This window comes from Podarcis pityusensis (genome assembly GCF_964106645.2).
Source record: "Podarcis pityusensis genome assembly, chromosome: Z".
Classification (NCBI taxonomy): Eukaryota; Metazoa; Chordata; class Lepidosauria; order Squamata; family Lacertidae; genus Podarcis; species Podarcis pityusensis.
The window spans coordinates 31,268,326-31,295,313 of NC_138044.1; the positions used below are offsets into that span (position 1 = coordinate 31,268,326).

The 26,988-nt window shown below is 45.0% G+C and overlaps 1 protein-coding gene across 2 annotated transcripts; it reads left to right on the plus strand.

Moving 5' to 3' along the window:
* On the plus strand, positions 1 to 25,834 carry TMLHE (trimethyllysine hydroxylase, epsilon). Of its 2 annotated transcripts, none has more exons than XM_080991300.1 (8): positions 1 to 250; positions 10,385 to 10,566; positions 11,151 to 11,327; positions 14,290 to 14,569; positions 16,397 to 16,516; positions 19,911 to 20,147; positions 21,478 to 21,616; positions 24,386 to 25,834. In XM_080991300.1, the coding sequence occupies exons 2-8, from the start codon at positions 10,386 to 10,388 to the stop codon at positions 24,515 to 24,517; spliced, it is 1,266 nt and encodes a 421-aa protein (XP_080847426.1). In that variant the 5' UTR covers positions 1 to 250; position 10,385; the 3' UTR covers positions 24,518 to 25,834. The 2 variants fall into 2 exon arrangements, with proteins under 2 accessions (XP_080847426.1, XP_080847427.1); XM_080991301.1 differs by lacking the exon at positions 1 to 250 and adding an exon at positions 6,534 to 6,622.
* Positions 25,835 to 26,988: the final 1,154 nt, after the last annotated feature.

The window sequence follows — 26,988 nt, forward strand, 5'->3', positions numbered from 1 at the left end:
CGGGGCACGGACAGAAATGCCATACTGTGGAACGCCCCCCACCCTCGTTCTGTCTCTGAGCCATGGTCGCACGAACCGTTAAAATAGCAACCGGACGTGACTTAACAGTTTTATTATGACTTTCCTCTTTGCTTCTCCCAAAAGAGTTATTTTCCTGAGACCACTCTGCTCCGCGCACTCTGTGGTCGTGGGTTCCTCCTCCTGCAGGGGCGGAGCGGTCTTCTAGCTGGCGGTGCGGATACCTTTGAAGGTAAGGGATGCTGAGCTGAAAGCGGGGGGGGGGGGGGGGGGGCGTGTGCGCGCAGCAGTGAAGGGGAAAGGGGAGCTGGGGTGGGGAGGAGGGTGCAGAACTTCGGCAGCATTCGTGGGGGTGCCTTTTATTGCGCTTAATTGAGACCGCTCGCCGGTAGGACATGTGAGCCCCCAGGAGAAAGTGCCTCTGAACACGCCCAGAGTGCATTTCCCACGCCGAAAAAAAGTCACAACTCATAAGGGATTAAGGGGGGGGGGAGAGAAAAGGGCAGCTGGTGTAGAGAGCGCCGTGCGTGTTTGTTCAGTTTCCTCAGAAGTAAGTCCTATTGTCAGTCACTGAGGGTTACTCCCGAGTAAGTGGCAGAATTGCAGCCCATAGGCAGACAGCGCTCTACGCCCCCCCCCCACCGCCACTTCTTGTTTAGATATGAAATAGTGGTATCTGTTGATGGGTTTTACAGGGGGTGGGGGTTTAATTAACGTAAATTCAAAAGTACAAAGAAGAAAACATAATCATAGGAGCAGTGCAGAGATAGTATTTTCCAAATAAATAGATAGCAGACAATGAGGGGAAATAAAGGCAGAAAAACACATCATGAAAGCCAAATTTCATGACTTGGTGGCATGTTTGTATAGCTGAATCTGGCACAAAAAAATCAAATCCTACTAAACCTGTTGCTTGATTCTCGAAAGGAATGCTGAGATGTCGATCCTGGGGCATATATAGATGGAAGGGTTTGCCCTGGGGAAGCTCTCCCTTGCAAATCTAATGGATGTACTCATGTTTTTATTAGCATCAAATACGTTCCCCACAATGAATCTGCTTGGCATGAATAATGCTCCCTCTGTTCCTCCTCTACTGCTGTCTCCAATGCAAGTCAGAACTGGGAAAGGAGGGGTTTTTTTGTCATTTGTTCAAGTTGTGGGCTATATGTTTACGGTATATTGTCAGGGGCCACACAAAGAGATTGGCTGAGGTGCCTCTGCACTCATGTATGCTAACGACTTGTGTAGTCCATATTTGTTTAACGGAGTAGCCATGCTCCCCTCCTGACTTATTTTCAACGGAAATAAATATGTATAACTCTTTCTGCCATGTGCCTTGGCTCTAACAAAATGTCATTTCTACCAGCATTTCACTAGGACGTTTTGTGCAAGCGGAATACAGTGGTACCTCAGGTTACAGACGCTTCAGTTTACAGACTCCGCTAACCCAGAAATAGTACCTCGGGTTAAGAGCTTTGCTTCAGGATGAGAACAGAAATCGCGTGGCGGCAGCGGGAGACCCCATTGGCTAAAATGGTGCCTCAGGTTAAGAACAGTTTCAGGTTAAGAATGGACCTCCAGAACAAATTAAGTTCTTAACCCGAGGTACCACTGTACTCACTTTGACTATTGCAAAAACCTGTTTGCTTCAGCCTAGCATTCCACAAGCAGCTCTTATGTCTTCCTCTCTAATACATTTGACACTATTCTTTCCCTTCCACTCTTTTCCATCTGCATATAAGGAACTGCTGGGTGCTAAGAACCACGACCTGCTAGCTTTCTACTGCATTAAGGCATATGGCACAACTCAGATGTGGAGAAGAACATGACAGATGTTGGGTTATGGCTCTTTAAGATTTGAACAAAGGTCTTTCGTGGGCTTCCTTCCTAGCACCTTTTAATCTGGTAACTCAGGAATTGGACTAGAATCATTTGTGTGCAGCATGCATCTCCCATCACTGAAGTAGCCTTTGCCACATCTGAATGATTTATTCCTTGTTTTCCCTGATTTCCAAGTCATTATCCCACTCTTCATACCAGGGATAGGGTATTGGCAAAACCTATTGGTGTTTCGCAACTTTCTGACTAGTTGCAGGACCTTAGCCAGACCTAGCAGAGTACACGCAGAATCCATGGAAGCAATTGGCAACTTGGCTGCAGACAGGATAGACGAAGCAGGAACCAGGAACTTATAGGTAGGTGTTTATTATATACAGTGGACTATTTACAGGAACAGAACACAGATCTTTAGCTAGCTCTCTCATACACGACTCACAACTCCTACACTGACTGACACACTGAACTCCAAAACTCTCAACTACCAGTTAGTAGGCCATTAATTATCACTCCCTTGAGAGAGCTTGACCAATCAGGGAGTGGTCTCAATGCCTCTGTTATCTCCAGGCAGACTTACTCCTTCATATTGCCTTCTGGCTGTCTGCCAAACCTTAATTGGCTCTGTGTGAGTATCTGCACGTACATAGTTTCCCAACATAGGGAACCTCCAGATCAGGGATGCACAACCTGAGACCCTCCAGATGTTGGACTACACCTCTCATAATCCCTGATCACTGGCTAGGCTGGCTGGGGCTGATGGGAGTTGTAGTCCAGAAACATCTGGAATGCCACAGGTTGTGCACCCCTGATCTGGATGAGTAACTGTTGAAATAAAAATATCTGGCTTCTAGCAAGAAAGCAACTTAATGTCCCATGAACTGGAAAGGACATTAAGTTGCCTTCTTGCTAGAAGTATCCAACGTGGTGCCCTCCAGGTGTTGTTGGACTACAACTCCCATCATCCCTGATTAATGGCAATGCTTGGTAGGACTGATGGGAATTGGAGTTCAACAACTTCTGAAGGGTACCATGTTGGCTACCCCAAATGGCTTTGCGGTTTTATTACAATTAAGCAGTATATATACAGTGTTTAAAAATAAACTACAGGCAGCAACCGTTTCAGGCATGCCCAGCTGACGCACAACTGTGCACGCAAGCATCATGCTGGCTCACACTTGCTCTGCCGACGCCAGTGGGGGTTAGGAAAGGAACCCCCGTGCAAAATGGTGGTTGCCTGTAAGCAATTGGAAAGTGTGTTTGAAGTTGCCAGAGAAGGGATGTCAGGCAGGAACAAAGACTTGCCTGGCTTTTTTTATGTTTGTCTGGCACATAATTTTTTTGAACTGCTGAAGCACCTGGAAGTAAATCTGAGCTCTGCTGAATGTTACATGGCTTTTAGTGTCACTGTGAGTCAGTCCAGACTTACTGGCCTGCTCCTAATGTAGCTTCTCTGTGCTCTGCAGGTGCCTTGCCATCTGCTAAGTTATCAGTGTACCCTTCTATCATCTTAGCTGTGGCTTGCTTTAACTGCAGAGCAGAACAGAGTGTACACAGCCCTCCCCAACCCTGGAGCCATCCAAATGTCCTGGAATCCAACTCCCATCGGCCCCAGCAAACATGGTCCAGTCCATGGTCAGGAATGGTGAGAACTGTAGTCCAAAACACCTGGAAGGTCCCAGGTTGTGAAAGCTTGTGGCTGAACCACCTCATCATAGTTTACCTGCCCCTCCATTGCTATAAGAGGACTCCCCATCCTGATTACACTTTGACAAACCTTGATCATACATCCACAAGTTAGGCAGAAGGTCCCAGGTTCAAACCCTGGCATTTCCAGGTGAGTTTGGGAGCCCCTTCTGTCTGAAACCCTCTTCCAGTCAGTGTAGAGAATATTGAGCTAGATGGACAAATGGTCTGAGTATAAGACAGTTTCCTATATTCCTAAATCCTCTAGGCATTGCTAGATAACTTCTGTGTTCCATGAAGTATTTAACACACTGCTGGTACTAAATAAACTTGTAATACATGATGACATGTTAATCTTCTTGGCATGGTTTTCTTTTGCCATCAGTCCATGGCTGGGTTTTTAAATTTTGTATATGTGTAATCAGGAGTGAAGAATCTCTAATCTTGCTGATGTTATTTGACTCCCAACTCTCATCAACCTGAACCATCATGGCAGTCAGTGATTTGAGGCAGGAAAATTCCAGTGCTTTCCCCCCCTGCTGAAAATTGTGTTTCATAAGTTCATTAGTAACAATGGATAATATTAGGCAAAATTGGCAGCTCCAGAGCTGTAATTAATGTTTTTCAGGTGATTATCCCTAGCAAATTTGCGGGTCAGCATATCACACACAGTTCTTTGGGTTGCTAAAGCTTATTAGTGTGTCAACGGCTTTCAGTACTTTGGTAGTTTTTAAACAATGTAAAGGAAACCCTTGCTATTGTCATTTCATTTTCACAAACATTCCACTAAAACATACTGCAAAATGTAACATTTAAACTGCATTAAGTAAGCTTTCAATTTCCCCTTCAGATATTTGAGGTCAAATGCTTTTGGTGCATCCCGACAAAAGACTGGCATAGAGTACTTTTTGAAACCTTTGCTTACTAAATACAGTTAAAATAAACATGGTGAATTTGACTGCTTGTTGATGGCATCGGAAAATTTTCTGATACGAACCAAAAAAATATGTAAATCACTCAAATCAGTCCATGCAAATTAGCCTGATTTACATAGGTGGTTCCCCGGCAATTTTCCAATTGATTTTTTTTTGGGGGGGGGGGCAAAGCCACGTCACTAGTTGTGTGCTGTCAGCCATCCAAACATCTGAACCCTTCATGATGGAACTGCAATTCAACAGTAACTGGATGGTGTCACCTATGCTTGCAAACGTAATAAGAGTTTGGCTCTTCAGTTCTCTAGTAAAAGCACCCATAGGTTTTACTTCTTTATTCATTTTGATACCTATGCCTAACTTAACAACTTAAAAAACAGTTTGAAGACTCTAATAAACACAGAAAGGCAGCCATTAAATGCTGAAAAATGAGAGAGAGAGAGACAGAGCCACCAAAATAATTTAACCATAGCAGTGAAAACCACTTTGGAAAATGAGCAACCACTTGTGGCTCAAAAGCTGCACTAAAAAGGAAAGTTGTGGTCTCCAGGATCCGTGAAATGTTGAGGGTCAGTTTAAAGATTACATTAAAGGGGAAGGCACTGGCTTGCTTAAGCCCCTTTCATGGGTGTGGCCCTCCAAACCTCTTGATCTGGCCCTTAAGATTCGCCTCAGGCCACACCCCTTACCAGCCCTACTCTGCACTCTTTTCCCTGACTGAAACTTGCTCAGTTGGATAAAGGTTGAAGAGATGTGAGCGGTGTAGAAACCTCGGACGTGTGGCTGGAACGTACCAGCCACACAAGAAGTCAATTCTGTTGCTGTGCCTGCTTTTGCTTCTGAACCTACCCAGCACTGGACGCCCTAAAGGGAGGGCCAGTCTTGCTCTGTGGATAAAGGTTCCCCTTCCACCTACCTTAACATCTGATACAGGATGAACCAAAAGTAAGTGTACAGGTACTGCTTTGGAATCTACTTTCTTTGTTCTCATCATTCACAATATCAGTAAAGAAAAAAAATCATTCGTTTTTCTGAAAAGTATACCTACTTTTGGGCTACCCTGTAGTATCTCAGAGGAAGGTATGAAATGTGAGCTGAGTGGAACCCTCACCTACAAAGCGCCTTTGGAGTTGGAGGTGGGTGCATGCATCTATGTTAGTATATACTGCAGTGTTGTTGTAGTTTTGCAGCAGCCCAGTTGTTATACAGTATGATCGCATCTTATGCACATTTAACTTGTGCAATTTTAACCATGTGCAGTTGAAATTTCACATTTTAAGTGCAAGAAAATCTGAGAGCTTCAAATCTCTTTTGTGCAGGATTTGTTTTGTTTCTTCGTTTTGCCTTGCTGGAAAAGCAAGGCCCTCTCTATGCGCCGGGTCTAGGATGCTCTTGCAAGAGTGTGCAGGAACTTGGATTTCAGTGACAAACCTGGGGGTCTCAAATTTCAGCAGATCCTATGTGGGATGCCAAAATTTGACAAATACCCCCCCCCCATTCTGCATCATAGTTACAGCACCCTTGATGGTCTGCAGCCAGTTTAACTGAACCAGCCATACTACCCTAAATTTGCCTCTGCAGATAGCCTTGCGAGGACATATTGGCAGAGAGATGGGGAAACCAGTTTGGAAAGGAGCTTTCAAGCTTTCTGCCTTGGTTAGGGGTGTAAATTTTTTGGTAAGCAAGCTCCAGAAGCCTCAGGTTGCTTGTGCAAGGATAGTTGGTTCCAAGTGTTTGAGTATATGTGTTTTTGTTTATATGTGGAACTCTTGGAACCTATCATGCTGTATCTCTATTTTTTGTAGTCACAGCATCCTCTGTGCAAACAGAGCAAAAAGCCTCTCTGGAGACCTGAAGTCACCATGGCCTTCCTTTTATTTTATTTCATTTTTTTCCCTTGGAAAGCACTTAGCTCTTTGCTTTGCTTGCTTTGCTTTTTCAATTTTTTTTTTTTTTAAAGCACCAGTAAGCTGCCTTGACCTCTGACCAACTTCAGGGAGGGGATATACTGGTAGCTGAAGGACTGTTTCCCCCTCCTTAGATCATCACAGGGAAGCTGTTCTGTTGCTCAGCAGCTTCCCACGGGCTGCAGCTGCACTTGGTTGGAATGAGCTGCGGATTTCATCCTGCTTATGTTCAGCTGAAGCTCAGAGGTAAACTTTGCTTGACGACAAAGTAATTGCTCAGCCTTTCCCTAAAAAACAAGGAAGTGTTCAGGGATGTTGAGGATAACAGAAAATTTACCTCTGAACTGTTTCTGTTACCAACTGGTCATTGTAAGAGCCATGGTTGTTCCCCCTGATTTCTAATTCTAAATTTAATTTGGCAATTTTATTTGCTTAGTTGTGTATATGATTGTACATTGTACGCAAATTGCCATGATTGGTGGCTGATGCAAATTTCCATCGTTGATCTCTGTGTGTCTGCCAGCCTTTGGCTCCTTAACCATGTTGAATTATTGTAAAGGTTAAAGGTGCATGCAAAATCTCTGGATGTGAGCCACTAGCACCTGGGATCAGTGCCAGCTGGTAATCACTGGACCTGGTGGGGGTAGCCAAGGGGTCGCCAGACGTGTGGTCATTTAGTTCTGCTTTTCTCCCCATTTTTCTCCCTTGCAAAGATACTGTGGGCATTTAAGCAGTGCAGGAGTAAAAATAATGGTTGGGCTCTGCCCCATCTTGCCCTGGTAACCAGCCTCTCATGCATGGAATTGAATATACAGAATTGCCTGGACTGATTAGATCAAGGGCTGTGAGCCCTTTAGCTGTGAAATATATTCAGTCTGTCTCTGGCAACCTTTGATACTGGAACGGGAAAGGTGACAGAGACTGTGTGTGGGGAAGGAGATAACAGCTTTTAACTCCAGGCTCTTGGCAACCCAGGAGAGTCTTGTTGGCAGGTTTGTTGGAGCAAGCATAGGTTTGTAACAACTTTCTGTTCAGTTTCTGCATACGCATTCATGCCAGTTAGGCTCTTGGAATTACAGTCATTCAAATTTCTCATTGATGCTTAGAGAAACTTCATGTCAAAATGAGCAATTCCACTCTTCAGGTTTGTTTTTCTCTCTTGAGCTGCTTTCTAGGAATCAAAAGCGGGGATCTAAGAGCTAATTCTGCAGTTGATGGTACTGAGTGGTCTGTTGGTTGTTCCTCTCTTGATTTAACACAAGGATCATATTTTTCTCTGTGTTTTATGTTTGCATTTTATCAGTGTGAATTAGTTTCTTCTCCCTTTGGAAAGAGTTTTGGGAGCAAATGCATTAGGAGAACATAGCAAAAGTGGTTTTTCTTGCTGACTTTAATTAAAGGGCCTTTTTTATCAGACAAACTTAAGTTGGCATTGGGAAAAAATGCAAGCTTTTGCATTTCACAGCGCTCTTGGTTAAACAAAACAAAAAAAGGTGCAGAACGTCGGCAATAGAAAGCAGGTGGTTGAAAAATATGTCTTTGCTGCCAACAATTCACCTGAAACTCGAAAGTTTGCAATTTCTTGTAGCAGTGAAATCAGTCTGATAAAAGTATATTATGTCCTCCTTTATGCTTTGAGAGCAGCATCATAGCTACAATCTAGCAGGTAATCACTCATCGATAATGTGAGGGTCTCAAAGGGTCAGCTGCAGCTATTAAGAATCATTCTTCCTAACTTATCTGTTGATGATAAATGTGAACTCTGATGTCTATGTTATGTTCTTCTTGTGAATTGCTTCACGGTATCTTCTTTGTCAACTCTCTTTAAAAAGCTGTAATAGGAAACTGACTTGTATACAGTTGAACCCTAGGTCTGTCTAGCTTGGTTTTGTCTGCACTAACTGGCAGCTGCTCTCCAGGGTTTCAGGCAGGAAACCTGTCTAGGGATATCAGGGCTTGAATGTAAAATGCAAATGATGCATCTACCACTGAGCTGCCTGTTACACTATGAACATAGGGAGCTTCCTTATACTATACTGAGTTCATCTACTATACATTGGTTCATCTAGCTGACTTGCAGTGTGGATCTCAGGGTTTCAGGCAGGGAATTTTTCTCAGCCATACCTAGAGATGCTGGGAATTGAACCCTGTTGGTTGTTTTGGTCTGTTTAACCTGGTTCTATTGTTCTAGTGGTACTGTGCCAACAATGCATATTGTAAACTGCCCCGTGATCCTCAGATGAAGAGCGGTATAGAAATTTAATAAACAACAACGAAATTATAATACGGATAAGATTAAAATGCTGGGAATTGCAGCTGGCCATTAAATGTACCTAGGATTGAAGTTCTCAGTAGATGAAAGGAGGGTTGGCCCACCCATGAGGCAAGATGAGGTGACCACCTCAGGCGGCAGAATCCACAGGGGCAGCGGATCCAACCTGCAGTGAATGCATTGCTCACTGTTGCTGCGACTGCAGTCCCCCCTTGTTCCCAGTGTAGATCTTTGTGTTCATCTCAAGTGCCAAAATGTCTTGAACCAGCCTTGGATGAAATGAATGTTTAGACCCTGCTGAACCTTACATCTCATGCTAGCACGGTCACAAAACAATTGCTGTGAGAATGGTTGAATTAGTGCTCTGGGTCCTGCTTTTGGAGTTTTTCTACAGCTATGAGCAACTTTCTGCAGCCCTCCTTCCCTCCTCCTCTTGTGTTTTCTTTCCATCACTGCCATACCAGTTCTGTTTTTTGCCTTGAGCTGAGATATAAAGTCAGTTGCATAACTTTGTGAAATATCTCCATAAAGATTAGAATACCTACTTGACCTCTCTGTTGTGTGACCTAAACCAGTAGTCAAGTAAGGATGCTGCTGGCATTGAGAAATCCCTGCTTGGTTGTCACTAGGATTTGGGAAGAGTGGGGGTGCTCTTGCAGGTAGGGACACCACATATGAGAACTTGGGAAGCTGCTTTACCCCAAGCTAGACTATTGATCCACCTAACTCAGTGTTGTCTGTACTGACTGGCAGTAGCTCTCAAGGGTTTCAGACAGGAATCTTTCCCCGCCTTACTTGGAGATGATGGAGATTGACACCTTCTGTATGAAAAGCATGTGTTTAACCACTGGGCTATAATCTGTTCCCCTCTCACTGAGATCCTGTACAGCTCTGCCAGTCAGAATAGGCAATACTGAACTATATGAACAAGTACTCTGACTTGATAATCTGACAACCCTGTATGTTCCTAAATCCACTTCAGCAGGTGCTTATTTGCAGCCAATCTCTACTCAATCATGTCTCCCAGCAGATTAAGTTAGCAGGACGTGTGCTGCTGTGCCACACCATGGTTCCTAGCATATAATTGCCAGGTGCAGAGGACTGATTGATTACAGCAGGCCATTTACGTGACTGTTGCCAGCAAAAGACCCAAGAGTTACTGGCCTAATTCTCTTTCCTGCTGTCATCACACAACCTAGCAGCTGACACACTCAAGTCCCATTAGCACCCAGAACAGCAGTCTCCCAATTGCAGTCAGATTTCGCAAGTGTCTGAGATGTGGGTGTGATCAATAACCCACAACATGGCCTTGGCCTTATCTCTTCATTGCAAATAACTCTTGATTGGTCTAAAGGTTCCTCTCCAGGTGAATGCGGATAAACCCCACACAGTGTTGGTTGGGAGGGAGGTAAGGTATTTTCAGCTGCATGGAATTCTGTTGCACAACAGCCCTGCTTACTTGTTCATATGAAAAGGACAAAACCCAGCAGCGACCCCCCCAAATCAGCATCTTGGCTGAGGATGCTGCAGGTTTCCCCCCCAAGAGACCAGCTGCATATCAGGTGGCGCAGCTGTAATCTAGGGTTTCACCCAAAGTGTCTTTCTCTTCTTCTATCGTCACACACACAGCTCCTTGCATGCAGAGCATCAAGCATGGATTGCAGTGTGGTTTCAAAACTCTTTCTAACAATGGCACGTGAGTGAGGGTCTCTCCCTGTTTGGTCTCCCTTTCCCAGGATGTGGGGTCGTCAGCTGATTCACCTGCTCTCTAGCTCCCAGCGGCTACTGAAGAAAAGTCCCAGGTGCCGGGTGCCATGGCTGCTCAACTTCAGGAAAACCCTTCCAAGTCTGACCCGTTGGCATCACACAGCCCCAGAGTCGCTGAAGTGTGCCTGGCAATTAAACGATGATCACTTGGGTAAGGAGCCTGGGGGTGAGGGGCTTTGAAGGGCTGGGAAGAATAAATGTCAGAGCATGTGAGTGGCTTCCTGGGCAAAAGCGCTTCCATTCAAGATGCCAGCCAGCCGTGCTGCTTTCTTAGGACATTCAGTTTTCCCCTCCATGCAGTTAGTCAATCAGCATTCCATGCCTGTAGAGCAAACCCAGCCTTCATTGAGCTGTGTGAGTCCTCTTTTTCTTTAGGGTCTCCCTCCCCCCAGGGTTTTTTGTACTTTTGTAAACCTCGGAATTCCCCCAAGCTTGCTTGAAGCTGACTTCTTGCGAGTCAGTTGGTGCCGTCTTGGCTGTGTTGCCATGCACGCTTGCAGAATGTGTTCGTTATTAGAAGGTCGCATCCATATTGTACATTTGAAGCACATTCACGCCACTTTAATAGTCATGGTCCTAGGATTCTTTGGGGTTGCTTTAAATGTGTGGGATGCATGTGACCTAAATTAGCTGCTATTAAAAGTTTCTGGCAAAGAATGGGATTTCATTTGGAAGAAAATCCTCCTTACTGTTTCTTGCATTTAGCCAAGTGGTGTGTGCATGTGTCTTTCCTAGAGCTGAAATATGGGGATGTCCTCATGCGCTTTGACTACGTCTGGCTACGTGATCACTGCCGCTCGGCTTCCTGCTACAATACCAAGACCAACCAGCGCAGCTTGGACACAGCCAGTGTGGATCTGTGCATTAGGCCAAAGAGCGTCCGTGTGGATGAAACTACACTCTTTCTTACCTGTGAGTCCATGGAGCGTTGTTTTCTGGGGTTTAGACGAGGAGGGAGCAGGGGAGGATGCAGAGAAGGATTTCTCAAGAGCACAAGTTGAGTAAAGAGGAAACCAAGAGGCTTTTCCCGTTTATTTGTGGTAAAAGAAGAGGAAACTTGAAGTTCTTTGAACATCTAAAGAAAAGGAACCTGTAAAAGATGGGTTCACGCCCATCTTCATGACTTTGCTAGCGATCCTGATACCAAGAATTTGCTTCTTAAGGATTCCTACAAAGTAATTTTTTTAATATATTAAAAAAAATCCAACACAGAAGGAGTCCATAGGGTTTCTTAAAGATTTAAAAGTAAGTCATAATAAAATAAGTTCAAATATGGTTCTGTTACGGCCACAAGACTAATAGCAAGTAAATAAGACATAGCATAAAACATAAATGGTTGTTTTCCTTGTTGCTCTTGTTGCCCTTTTGCTGAGGCAGGTCTACAAAATTGGCAAAGAAGCAAAAACAGAAAGGATATTCCTGGCAGGAATCAGGAATTAATGAAGAAGTATTCTCAAATCATATGCAACTATGATTTTGGATTACAGTAATTAATATTTTTGAGAGAATCACATTTTCCATTTTTCTCAGTTATTATTCTTCAAAACTCAGTAATAGTGTCCTGTAAATACCTTTTGTACTTTAACCATGGGAAATAGCTAAACCAAATAAGCAACATCACTTCAGCAAACAGCTGATTCCATACTCAAAACCATAAAAATTCTCTAAGACATTTAAACAAATACTTAAGAGCATCCAGACAGGCAGTGTTAACTATGTGCACACTTAAAAATTATTATACCTTCTTCTTCTTTGAATCCATTTAGATGTCATCTTAAATATTGATCAATTATTGAGTTTAATTGTTGGTATCGCCTTCTCATAGGAATCCATTTAGATGTTGCCTTGTATAGTCATCAAGTTTCCATTCTCGTTATACACCTATCCAATTGCAACTTCACACATTCTCAGACCCTCATACTGTTTCACGTGTTCTTGGATTAAAAAGCAAGCTTAATTGTCAAAAGTAGGTTTAATCAAAATTTGCTATTAAATAATACAAATAGATATAAATAGATCCTAAAAATAGACCCTCTCCTGTGGACTTGAATTTTATACCCCTATATTTATTCAGTTGCTTTTATTGCTTTTTACTGTTCTGTATACTGTGTGTACTGGACACTTCTGAACTCCTATTAATTTGGACTTCAGGCTTACTTCACTGAGCTGTCTTTCTGAACTGACTGAGCAATATTCTTATTCTGTCTCCTAACAATTCTTAGTACAAAATAACAGCCAAAACCATTTAAAGACTCCTTCTAGTCAATGAGTAACCAGCGTTCATGGGAGACTGCTGGGGTCGAAGGTTGCTGAGAACTCAGCAATTTTTCCCAAGACATAGGCTTTCGAGCTTCAGCAAATGTCACATACCACATCACTGCAGACAAATGTCCAATAAGGATTTTTATTTAATAGCAAAATAAATAAACAAAAACAAGTAAACCAATCACACCCTTTCACAGCAAAAGCTTCTAGACTTACAAACTCAGAAGCAGTGTAAGAAAACAAATCTCCATTGATGAAGCACCACACACAGTCCAAATCACAGCAGCACAGAATTTGAGCCCCACCTTTATACTTCCTTGTCTCTCCTCCTGTGACTATTAATTTTCATTCCTAAAATGGCAAAGGGTCTTAAAATACCCAACATTATTTCCTGCTTTTGATGATTCTGCCCATGCATGAAACCTATAGCTCCTTGGGCATTCTGTTGTTCCAGGCCTGTTTTTAGAAAGATTAATCACCTCCTTGTTTTTAACGACATAAAGTGCTGTTAGCTGCTTGGTTACAGGAAATTGATATTTGGAAACTTCAACAGAACATCAATACATCCTCTAGTCTACTTCTATTTAATATTTAGCTAGTACCTAATAACTAAAAAGTAATTTCTTACTTAGGGAAAGCATAATACAGAGGTTTAATTCTTAGAGAACAGCCTTAGAAGAGACCCTGTGATCGTTATATGTGTTTTCCTGCTGATAAGAGTCCTGCTGTGTTAAGCCAAAAGCCCAACTCGTCCAGCATTCTGTTCTCACAGGGCCCAACCAAATGCCTATGGGAAGCATGCAAGCTTCTCCCTTGATTAAGTGTTGTTTTGAGAAGAAGTCCTTCTGTAAACTGAGGGCATGAGAAACAACTGCCCTCTGTGGCTGGCTCTGGTTTTAGATGAAAGTGAAGTTGTTACTGCTTATTTACTTGTACTTGAATATTTTCATTATAAATATACAGAACAACAAGTTCAGCAAGTTTGGTCATTTCAGCCATATGCTAAACCTTATCAAATCAAACCACTCTTTTAGTATTTCATTCAGTTTTGTTTTATTTTTAAAACTCATGTTCTACCTTATTCTGCAAAGAAGCTCAAGGCAGCTAAATGTAGTAAAGGCAAAACAAACATAAGCCCCAGAAAATCCCAATGTGCACTCAGAATAACCTCAGTATGCAACCAAATTCCAGTTGCATAAATCTAGGCGTAGAACCAACCCAGCAAAATATTGCAGAGTTAATGCAGGACTTCTTCACATAGAAGAAGGTGAGCCTTTAGGTTTGATCAGGACTGGGAAGCCTGTGGCTTTTTCTGTTGTCTAGAGTCCAGCTTTCCATCACCCCTGATCATTGGTTGTACTGTCAGGGGCTGATGGAAGTTGGAGTCCAACAACATCTGGAATCCCAACAACAGCTTTCCCTAGCCCTGGGTTGCATTGACGCTACATAGAAGATCAAAGGGTTGCACAAAAGGCTGCTGGAAGAAACAGACTGTGGACTCTCTATGTGTTTCTCTCTCTTTTTCTCTGATCATAAAAGGCTTATCAGTTACCCAGATCTGCCTTTAGCATTTCGAAAAATGTTTGCACTAATCCTGTCTGTCTCCCAGGGCCAGATGGCCACGTGACGAGGTACGGGTTGGAATGGCTCCTGAAGAACAGCTACGAAGGGCAGAAGCAGCAGGTCATGCAGCCACGCATTCTCTGGAATGCTCAGATCTACCAGGAAGCCCAAGTGCCCTCAGTGGACTGCCAGAGCTTCCTCGAGACCAACGAGGGCCTGAGAGAGTTCTTGCAGAACTTCTTGCTCTACGGGATCGCATTTGTGGAAAACGTCCCCCCAACCAAAGAAGACACCGAGATCTTAGCAGAGAGGATCAGCTTGATCAGGTAAGTGTGGGTGTTTTGGTAAGTGGAAATATGTCGGGGGCTTGCCTGGGTTGGGTCACAACACTGCTGTGCTTCTCCTCTGACTGAGCTGAGAAAGGAGTGTAGCATTCCGGAGTCTGCAGCCTTTGCATTCAGCATCTCCTGCTGATGCTCATAGGGCTGGAAAGAGACTCGGAAGCATTGACCTCTGACCCTGCAGATGTTGTTGGACTCCAGCTCTCATCAGACCCAGCCAGTGGCTATGGATTATTTTAGTCCGGAAACATATGAAGTGCTGCATCTTCTCCACCCCTGTGTTAAAAAGAATTTAGGCAGGATGAGAGTTGCAAAGCACTTTATATATGCAACGAAGGGTACTTTTTAAAAAGCACATTTTATTTATTATCTTGCAAGCACCTTCTAAATGCAAAATGTGTGTTCTACCACTGAGATATGGTTTAATCCAGTCTTCAGCTGCCTGGTGCCCTCTAGGTGTTTTAGACTGAAATGCCCATCAGCTCCTGTGCTAGATAAGGCTGATGGGAGTTGCAGTCAAAAAAATCTGGAGTGCTCCAGGTTTGTTTAGTCCTTGTCTACCTGCATCAGTTGCATCTGGGCCCTGGTGGTTGTGGCATTTCTTCTCATGCCCTAGATAATGTGCTCCATGCTGATGTCTATGGAGGATTATTGTGTTGCTGCACAGAACTGGGGTTTATTTTTCTTCCTGCTCGCAATAAAGAAGGTGGGGGGAAGAGTACCATCTTTTCCTTTAGCATTTGTTCAAGAGCTGCCGGAGCTGAGCATAGAACAAGGAGCAAGTTCTTTTGGCAGGCTGGGAACATTTTGGTGTTCACGCCAATCACTGCTTCCTGTTTTCCCTGGAAAGGTTAGGAGAAACAGCCTCAGCCCCTGGAGACCCAAAGACCAAAGCAGTGCTTGGGACGTCAGAGGAAAGTACAAGGAATGTTTCTCTTCTCCGCCCCTTCCAATTTAAACTGCAGTTGTCAGGTTGACCCTGGATTGCCCTGGGGGATTAGGAAAGAAGGGATTTATACCAGCTGCCTGCCTGCCAGCTCCCTTTCTCTCCAGCCTGGAAGTGGCCTGAGCAGCCTCTTTGGCCTGGGAGCTTCTAGTCTGTCTTGCCGCTGTGTCTGATAATTGTTCCTTTCAACCCCTCCCATGCGTGGCTTGTTCTTAAGGCTGGATTCTCTTTTCATCTTCTCAAATCCACCCAGATTCGTTCTCGCTTTAGTAAATATTGTTACTCCTGAAAGATTGGCATGTGCAGACAACATTTGGACTTGCTATCCTTAACCCCAGAAGGAAATTCAGGACTGGGTTCAGAGAGAAATAGCTGAAGTAGGAATAGCTGATTGCGGGTGTTTAGATAAGCAGAGGGAGACCCTCTTGGCAGTTCCATCACACTCAGAAGTTCAGTGGCCCAGGAAAGGGCATTCTCTTTGACAGCCTTTTAAGTTGTAGAAATTCCTCCTCACAGAGATGTGTCTGGAACGTTCAAGATATTGTTTCTGCCTTATGCTGAAGACACTCCTCTTTCCCCTGGACTTTGATACCCAAGATGTGTATTTTCAGGAACTCACCTGTTCTTGTAATTTCTTTATTTATTATATTTATATGTTGCCCCTTCGTCGAAAGATCTAACTCCATGCACGCTTCCAAGTCTGCGGAAATTACGTCTGAGCAAGCATAGATAGAATTGGTTTGCACAGGTGTTGCTTCACCTGCCCATTCGCATGAATTGTCATCAAGCCCACCTGCCGTGGCTTTAGTGGTTGGTGCCAACACAGAGGCCTTTATGTGTGTGCTTCTCTCTCTCTCCTTTTCCAGGGAGACTATCTACGGCAGGATGTGGCACTTCACCTCTGACTTCTCCCGGGGAGACACAGCTTACACCAAGCTGGCTTTGGACCGTCACACAGATACCACTTATTTCCAGGAACCCTGTGGGTATGTTCCAATGGCCTAAGAGGCAGGGACTGACACGAGTCACAAATGCACTGCTCCTTTTTGTCATGATCAGGTTTAACCACATCTATCCTGGTTACGTCTTTAGAACAGCCTACATTGGGCTTCCGTCCAAGCGTTGTCTAGGTGATTAAGTAAGTAATGCAGATGTATTTTAAGTTATCCTGAGGCCTGAATTGTTTAACAAATTTACATGGCACATCTAGTCCAGCATCCTTTTTCCCACAGTGGCCAACCAGATGCCTGTGGTATGCCAGGGAACAGAGCGTGAGCACAAGGGCAACTCTCCCCTCCTGTGGTTTCCAACAGCTGGTATTGCTGCCTCTGACTGTGGAGCTAGTAGCCATTGATAGCCTTCTCCTCTATGAATTTCCCTAATCTTCTTTTAAAGCCCTCCATCACTGCCACCTGGGAGAGAGAGTTCTATAGTTTGACTCTGAGCAGCGTGAAACACTTTTTTTAACCTGTGCTAAATCTTCCAATAACTACCCCATTCCTACCCCATCTTACAGGGTTCAGGGAACCCACCCTGCCAGAGTAGTCAGGTTCACTTTACCTCAACAAATGCTGTAGAGTTTGTGGGGCATTCACTTTTTGAGTCTGCTATGACTTCAGTCATTGTCAGTAGGGCAGGATCCCCTGAGCTCATTAACAGTGGCTGCACCTGCAATTAGGAGCCAGCCTATTAAGAATCATAGGAAGCTGTTTTTAAATCAGAGCCATAGCTTAGTGGTAGAGAATCTGCTTTGCACGAGGAAGGTCCCTAGTTCAACTCCTGACGTCTCTAGGTAAGGGTGGGGGAGAACCCTGTTTGAAACCCTAAAAGAGCTGCTGCCAGTCAGTGTTGATAGTACTGAGTTATATGAACCAATGATCTGCCTTGGTATAAGGCAGCTTCCTATCAGATCAGACTACTTTCCCATCAAGGTCAGTAGTGTCAACTCTGTGGCAGTGGTTCTCTAAAGGTCCTTCACACCACCTGCTTCCTGATTATTTTTGAAATAATGAAGAATGGAGGGACGTGGGTGGCGCTGTGGGTTAAACCACAGAGCCTAGGACTTGCCGATCAGAAGGTCAGCGGTTCAAATCCCCGCGACGGGGTGAGCTCCCGTTGCTCGGTCCCTGCTCCTGCCAACCTAGCAGTTCGAAGGCACGTCAAAGTGCAAGTAGATAAATAGGTACCGCTCCGGTAGGAAGGTAAACGGCGTTTCCGTGCACTGCTCTGGTTCGCCAGAAGTGGCTTAGTCATACTGGCCACATGACCCGGAAGCTGTATGCCGGCTCCCTCGGCCAATAAAGCAAGATGAGCGCCGCAACCCCAGAGTCAGCCACGACTGAACCTAATGGTCAGGGGTCCCTTTACCTTTACAGTGAAGAATGCAACAACACGGGGCATTAAGGGACTCCCCAGCTGTGATCATCTCTTCCAGCTTCTCAGAGTGCTTCAGAAAACCAACAGGAAACTAAGCAGTCCTGCATTTATTACCAGTGACAGCAGTTTGATGTTTTTATTACCCAGTTACGTGAATTTCAAAACCTGGCCATCACCCTAATATAGCCACATTGCAGAGAGCTCTAGTACAGAGGAATTTAAGTCCCTTTAACCTGTGGCAATTCCAAACAGCCTGCGCCTGCTTGAATAGTGCTCTGAACAGGTCCTGAAAACATTGACGTTGGACAAGATTTTGGGAGAACGTATCCAGCACAGAGACTGCAAAGTTTAAAATCTCTCTGAGGGGAAAAGAAAAGAAGTTGAAAAAGCCTGAGGTTGCACTATTATATTCACCACTATATGTAATATATTATGATCAAAATACAAGAAGCAGGTTTCTAGACCTCAGGATAGTAAAGGGAAACAAAAATGCTTTGTAGAATCTCAGAAGCCAGCTGAACTTCAGAGACCTTGCAATATTAGTGTTGCCCCTTCTAATAACTAACAGAAGCAATAGAGAGGGAGAGGGTTTAAACACATTTCTCTACATAAATAGACAAGTGGACAGGAGCTGTAGGTTGCTGGCATAGTCTGTGTTTTATATACAGAAGGCTTAGGTCCAGGTCCATTGCAGGCTTATATTGTTTAGGCCAATTCCAAACTAGATGCAGCAGTGGAAGTTTTAGCCTTATTTCCTAACTAAATCCAGGTGACTGAACCAGGTGCATAATGGAGGCATTCAGTGGTTTGCATCCAGAAATGCAGATTCAATAACCTTTTGACAGCAACCTGAAGTCTGATGTTCCAGGAGCCCAAAGCAAGGAGGAACCAGGTGCTGTTCTACTTCAGATACCTTCTGTATCAGGGAATGGATGCTGTGCTTTCTACTAATTTCCTCCCAGGGACTAGACTTCTTTTAATGAGCCAGGAGCCAAAGCGGTAAAGACAAGAGTAATGTCAAAAACAGCAGTGGGGAACCCCTGGCCCACAGACCTAGTTATGCCTGTTAGGCCTCCCCATTTGGCCCACCAAGCCTTACCTACCTGCTCTACACCTAATACCACATATGACATGGCTGAGCCAAAAGAGAGGTTGTAGGCACTGCCAGTCAGCTGATCAGTGGTGCCTGAAAAGTCCTGTGCATGGGGCTTTGAAGCACAAACACACAGCTCATTTTCCATGCTTAACAGAGCACAGGGCTTTGCTTTTCACCTGCACTCTTTGGTTTCAAACCACACAGACAAGAATGTGAAACCTGACATTGTGGCTTGGGGTGATTGGCAGGTGGCCGGCTCTGCTCATCTATTGGGGACAAGGAGAGAGATAAGAATTCTGACTGTTGGCCAGCTCTAGTGTCCCACACCTGGTTTAGAACAAGGCCACTGCAAAGGACCACAAGAGAGTTTGTTGATCTGACCTGTCAGGGCCACTCTTAGAGCCACAGCAGAATCACTTTCCAGGCTACATTCAGTTTCCCTGTTAATTTCCACATTATATTTGAACTTTTGCATGACATAAAGGCCATTTCTAGAAATCAAGTGAAACATAGTGGAAGTTTGGTGCTCATTTCCATGTTAATTACTTCCAGAACAAAATCAGCATGCAACTGCATTAACCCAGAAGATCGTGGGAGTAATTGGCAAAATTTGGGGTGATAATGCCAGCCTACATTTCTTTCCGGTGGTTTCCATGGGGAAATGGAAGTATACATGCAGAAAGAGTGATTTTCTACAATAATGTCCATAGTTGGGTCACACCACACCCAGTGACATTTAGCACAACATTTAGCTGGTGCAGTATATTGGTCAAAAAGCCAAAGTTCATAATGCAACAGGTAATGCATTGTGAAAGGAACAATACAGGAGCATTAACAGGATACCCCACACACACATCTGAATGTACTTATTGCCACCAAGTGACCGGCTCCTTCCTTGCCCTCCACAGCATCCAGGTGTTTCACTGCCTCCGGCACGAAGGGACAGGTGGTCGTACATTACTTGTGGATGGCTTCTACGCAGCAGAGCAGGTGCTCCAGCAAGCCCCGGATGACTTTGAGCTCCTCACCAAGGTGCCACTGAAGCACGAATATATCGAGAATGTGGGGGGCTGCCACAACCACATGATTGGGGTTGGGCCTGTCTTGAATGTCTACCCCTGGAACAACGAGATCTACTTGATCAGGTGAGATGGCCAGTGTCTGCCCTGGTCTTTGCAGCACCACAGAGCACTCCAAGTGAACAAAGCTAGAGGTGGACTGAGGCCATTTGAGCCTCTGTCGCCAGTCCTAGGCTCCACCTCCCTTGTGATAGCTACAGTCCTTAAAGGGGCTACACTTGCGCCTGTGGACAGGCAGTTCTTCTCAGGCCCAGGGAAAGCACCTGTGAGGGTCCTGGATCTGGCGTTGAGGAATCTGGTCCAGGGGGCTCTTGCCCACCAGACTCCAGTTTAGCAGCCCCCCCTGGTCTCCAGCATCAGGTTTTGTGTCAAGAACCCATTCTGGCTCCTTAGGGGGTGACTCTGCAACCTCTTACTTGTATGCTGGGTGCTGCTGGATTCTAGGGTTGTGACAACATCAGTTGGAGCAGTTTGTGTTCATGCAAACATGGTCGAATTGCATGTTCCACCACCAGAAGAGATACCCAAGTGATTTAACCACAGTACCTCTTCCTGGGAAACACTGGGAATTGTAGTTCTGTGAAGGGAATAGTTGTTCTCCTAACAACTCAGCACACTTACCAAACTACAGTTCCCAGGATTCTTTGGAGGAAGCAGTGACTGTTTTAACGTGACACAATACTGCTTTAAATGTATAGTGCAGATGAGGCCTAAGCAGTCAGAGTTCAGCTAGAGCTGAGCAGGGATGTGATCCTAGATATATCTACAGTCCTTGTTTGTTCCTCTAGCCATCCCAGCAAATAGTCCTGTACCAGAGCCCAGGCGAAGCTTCATTGTGGATCTTGTGCTGATAAAATAGTTACCACTTTATTACGGAATCTGGCTGGTCAAGAAGGAAAATCAAGTTGTGCTGCAAAATTACCTTCCGCCCCTGCTCCCTGACAAGTTCCTACTGAATGACCCCCCAAAAATTAACGTTTGCTTTTTTAAAAAAATCACAGGAGTGAAGCTACTAAAAGATGCACCATTTGGGCAAATTTACTGGCTGTGCACACCTTACACCATTCCTGTCCTTCCCTGTAATTTCTGCAGAAAACCCAAGTCCAATTTATGTGTGCACAGGTATAGGGAACTTTTGGCTTCACAGATGTGCCTATACTACAGTTCCCATCATTTATGACCATTAGCCTTACTGGCTGGTGGAAACTGAAGCCTTAACAACAGGCTCCCTTCCTCTGATATACACAAAGCGTTTGCTCCCACTGATAAATAGATATCACTTCTAGCAGTCATGCCTCTGCCCATGCGGATCCTTAGAGACTTACTGGTTCCCATGTGGGGATTGCAATCCTTAAGTAGTGCACTGTGAATGTTCCCTTCTGCTGCTTTATTTTAGGTATAACAACTACGACCGAGCCGTCATTAACACGGTGCCTTACGACACTGTGCACCGCTGGTACAGCGCACACCGCACTCTCACCGCTGAGCTAAGGAGACCAGAGAATGAGCTCTGGGTGAAGCTGAAGCCGGGCAAGGTAAAGTCATGGCAAGCAGATTGGCATGTGGCTTTGGTGTGGAGGCGTTTGGTACTAGCAGCTCAGAGTTAAGTGCTCTTCCACTGCTAAAGTACAGAATTAGCCCCCAGAAGACGTAGAGATTGCCAGCAATTTGTATGGCACTAAAAGAGGGTTAAAGGGACGTGGGTGGCGCTGTGGTCTAAACCACAGAGCTTGGGACTTGCCGATCAGAAGGTTGGCGGTTCGAATCCCTGCAACGGGGTGAGCTCCAGTTGCTCAGTCCCAGTTCCTGCCAACCTAGCAGTTTGAAAGCACATCAAAGTGCAAGTAGATAAATAGGTACCGCTCTGGCGGGAAGGTAAACGGTGTTTCCGTGCGCTGCTCTGGTTTGCCAGAAGTGGCTTAGTCATGCTGGCCACATGACTCGGAAGCTGTCTGCGGACAAACACCGGCACCCTCGGCCTATAGAGCGAGATGAGTGAGCAACCCCAGAGTCGGTCACGACTGGACCTAATGGTCAGGGGTCCCTTTACATCTACTAAAAGAGGGTTGGACGTGTTCACAGAGGAGAGGGCTATTCATGTCTCTTAGTGACAACAATGGCTGTGTTCTACCCCGACTGCCAGAGCCTCTGCCACTCGCTAGGAATCGCAGGTGGGGAGAGGGCTGTTCTGGTCTTCCCTGCAAGCTTCTCATAGGCATCTGGTTGAACACAGTGATAGCAAGACGCTGGACTTGTGGAGCCTTTTTGGCTTGATCCAGCAGGGCTGTTCTTTGCTTTGTGTCCAACCTCTTCCATGCAGGAGGGCAGAAATATATGTGTGCTGCATCTGAACCATCCTTGATATCTCTTTCAAGTATCTCAGGGGAAACATGAAGGGAACATACTGAGGCTCCCAGCACTAATTTAACACCAAACTAACATCTACTCAAGAGTGAAGTGGGCAACAGACACTCAATTCTTGGTATAAAGTAGCTTTTTATCTTCATATTGTGGGGGACTTGAAGCCCATGGGCCAGTTTAGCCCATGAGGCTGTTTTTACCCAAACCACGCCCATCTGTCCAAGATCTGACATCATATGTGGCATAAGGTGTAGAGCAAGGAATGATGTGGCTCAGATTGGGGCTGCTTTCAGCCCCCATCAGTTGGGAGGTGCAGAGAGGGAGACCTTCTGAAGTCATCCGCTGATGATGGTTACGGGTGATAATTTATTATTTATATGCTGCCCATCTTGACTGGGTTGCCCCAGCCACTCTGGGTGTCTTCCAACAAAGTAAAAGCATTTAGCACAATAAAACATCAAATATTTTAAAGCTTCCCTATACAGGGCTGCCTTCAGATGTTTTCTAAAAGTCAGGTAGTTGTTTGTTTCCTTGACATCTGACAAGAGGGCGTTCTACAGAGCGAGCGCAAATGCCAAGAAGGCCCTCTGTGGTGTCACAAATGACTCGAGATGATTGACAGGTTTGTGGACCCACCCACCTTTCAAAGTTGGGGTGAAGGGAGAAAGGAGCCAGCTGACTTCCCCCCATCGTTGCTGTAATAAGTAGCCTCATCATGACTACACACAGTTTTATTATTATTATTATTATTATTATTATTATTATTATTTATTATTATTATTTTATACCCCTCCCATCTGGCTGGGTTTCCCCAGCCACTCTGGGCGGCTTCCAACAAAATATTAAAATACAGTGGTCTGTTAAACATTAAAAGCTTCCTTAAACAGGGCTGCCTTCAGATGTCTTCTAAAAGTCTGGTAGTTGTTTTTCTCTTTGACATCTGGTGGGAGGGCGTTCCACAGGGCGGGTGCCACTACCGAGAAGGCCCTGTGCCTGGTTCCCTGTAACTTGGCTTCTCGTAGCGAGGGAACTGCCAGAAGGCCTTCAGCACTGGACCTCAGTGTCCAGGCAGAATGATGGCGGTGGAGATGCTTCTTCAGGTATACTGGGCCGAAGCCATTTAGGGCTTTAAAGGTCAGTACCAACACTTTGAATTGTGCTCGGAAACGTACTGGGAGCAGACACATAAACGTACACAGACAGACACATGCTCCTTCAATACGTGGCCTCTCCAGTTCAAGTGGTGGGAAAGACCCCTCTACCTGTGACCCAGATAGTGATGTAGGAGAGCTGGGGGGGGGGGTCACATCTGGTAACCAATGTGCCCCTTTGGTTTCAGCTAGTGCATAGGTAGACAGGTCTAAAAAGCCTGGGATACAAATTTCCACAGTCCTCTAGCAGCTATGGTGGCTCATTGACCAGAAGTAATGTTTTTAGCATTAACTCTGGAAGTGTATGCTAGATTCTGACCAAACTCAGCTTCCTAGAGCACAATATATATCAGGAGGCTTAGTTTGGTCAGAATTGGGTATACACGTCTAGTAAATACATTACTTGTATGTAATGAGCCACCATAGCCACTAGAGGGCAATAAAAACTCGTGTTCCAGGCTTTTTAGACTCTCATACCCATGTACTGTCTGAAACCAAAGGAGCTCATGGGTTGCCAGATGCAAAATATATTGGCATTATTTTTAGCTCTCCTACCCCCCACTAAGAGAGTTGTAATGCAAAGCTGTACAGACAATCCTGGGTTGGATGGACAGATCTTCTGACCCTTGTATAAAGCAGCTTCCTCAGCTTGTCTTCCATTTCCAAAAGAATGGGGGAGACGAGCTACATGTCTGTTCCTGCTAAGATTACCTAACCAGACGCCAATGATGTAACAGGTATAGGAAGAGCCTTGCTGCGTGGACACAAATTTCCCATTTGTTCTTTCTGCAGGCCCTGTTTGTGGACAACTGGCGAGTTCTGCACGGCCGGGAGTCTTTCACAGGTTACCGCCAGCTCTGCGGCTGCTACCTGACGAGAGATGACGTGCTGAATACAGCCCGCTTCCTGGGGCTGCAAGCCTAGCTTGACCTGTGCTTCCGGAATTTTGGGAATTGCGGATCCAGGAATGAGAGAGCGCTTTTCGCAATATACCTCACAGACTTGACCTTCTGCTCGCAAGAGGAGGAGAGTTCCCCATGGGATTACTTGATTGTCAGCCAGCCCATGCAGTTTATTTGCCTTTCCCCCCACCCCACCCCCACACACTATCCCAGTTTTTTGGTCTTTTGTTGTCCAACTCCCTTTGGCTTTCACGGCACAATGGACACATTTGGTGCGGGAAGGAATCAAAGTCCGCTGCAGCACTCGAGGTGCCAGATCTTGTTGTGCCTTTTTGCTGTTGTAACTGAACTATAACGCTAACCTTGGTCAGCGGGCATTCTTTACACTGGCACTCCATAGTTTTGCTGACCACAGGACAAGTGAGTGTCCTTAGAAGTGTGGGGAGAGAACTCTCTCCACCCGCCACCAGTCTTCAAACACCTTTAAAAATACACAAGTGCTGGGTGTTGGAAGCTTTTAGGGTTGTCCCCATTGCCTGCTGATGGCTCAAACCTGCCATATTGATAGGAAAGCAGCTACAGGAAGTTTTGTGGCGAGAGAGGAGAGCTGCATGGCTAGAGCCAGGTAATTATGCTGGGGGTCCTTCCTTACCAGATCTGCAAACGACAGTTTGTGCGCAGTGATATCTCCCCCTTCCCCATATCCTGCGTTGTTTTTCTTTTGCCATGGTAGCTCCTCCTAGTCCATGATAGCTGCCCTTTCTTCATTTTGGTTCTTGAATTTTTTTTTGCCTTGTGCTTTTTCTTTTCTTTTCTTTTTGCTTTGGCCTTCCAAGGATTTACTCCTACTTCGTTGATAGCCTCTCACCTTGTGAGCAATAGGAAAGTAATTGAATTAGGAGCCGTGGCACTGTCAGGGCAGGACTCTGGGGCAGAGGTCATGGTCCCCACAGCAAAATGAGCATGGAGGCTAACAGACATGGCAGCAGGACTGACTTTCCACATTTTTGAAGTTACTGGAACAAGATGAATTACCATCGAAAGTGAGGAAGGATTCCCAGCTGTGGTTTCTTTGGTTAAAAAAAATAATGAGGTGCTGGTACTCATATCTAGTACCAAGGATGCCAGAACAAAACAAGGCAATGTTCCTCCATACAGGTGGGAAAAATCACTGACTTCCCATAGGACCAGACGTGGGCCTACATTTGGGGGGCCCTGAAGCTTGCTCTGTTATGGGGGCCCTTTTGCAACCAAGAATGAGGTATGGTGTAACCACGGTTGACTTCCTCAATGGGGTTGTTTCATGACACATCACTGCAATTAAAAAATCATAATTCAACTACTGCATCTCATATTTTGATTGAAATTGCTATCCCGCGACACTCCACCTTTGCAGCATTTGTGCTACTGACTCTCAAACTTTGGGATTGTTGAAAAATTAATTGATTTGATTGTGCAGTGGAGCCCCTCTGGGATTAAGGGTCCTGAAGCTTAAGCTTCATTTGTTTCATAGTAGATTGGCCCCTGCATAAGACCATTAAGTCCAGCATCTAAAATTAACCATCGGCACTGCTGTTTCAAGGGAAGGCCTGAAGCAGTTGAGCCCTGTTCTAGAAAATATCTCAAGGGGGAAAAAAGAAACAAAGCCATCTTCCTTAAATTCTGCACTCCTTGAGTTGGGAATCTCTCTGCTGGCTGAGCAATTTACCAGTTTTGTTTTTGAACTACGGGCCTTTCTCAGTAGCTGCCTTTTGTACCAGTAGGAATAGGAATAGCACATGGAGGACACTTCTGCTAGAATTCAAGTGAATGTCTTAAGTGAAGAAACTGTGCCCAACCACCTCACTGCCTGTACAAAATAGCTTTTTTTGGCCACGAACAAAGGATTCTGTGTATGTGCAGATGAGGTATGAATGTAAGCCATTCACCAGGAGTACCTTCTTATGGGTCCTACCAGCACAGTGGGACTTCTTCCTCTCATGTTGCTGTTCTTGGCCAGGACAAAGTTGGGATATCAAGGGCTGCTATTTCTGGTGACACAGGAAGTCATTACCTGCCATTGCACGAGCCCCTCAAGTAGCAGCTAAAGACCCACTTTCTCTGTCCCTGAATTGAATGTAAACTTCCTGCCACCCAGCCCACATTGGATTTGCATCCATGCTTCAGTTGTTAATCATGGCTAACAATGCAACACTTATTTTCATATGCAGACTCCTTGCCTATGTCTTCAGTTCACACAGTTTAGTCTTTTTTTTAAAAAAAAATTGTGCATGTTTGTTTCTGTGAAATTAGCTTCACAATGTATTTGAGAGTAAATGCCTGAAAATATTTTATATGTTTTTAATCTCAGGCAGAGGGAGGCGTTGAAAGAGCTGAAAGAGGTAGTAGAAAGTCTGCTGTGGTTTAACACATTTCCACAGCTGAATCTGGCAAGATCTGGGCCAAATCCATTTCCTGTAGCTGGAACACCTTTTTGTCAAATAGGGGGTTGGC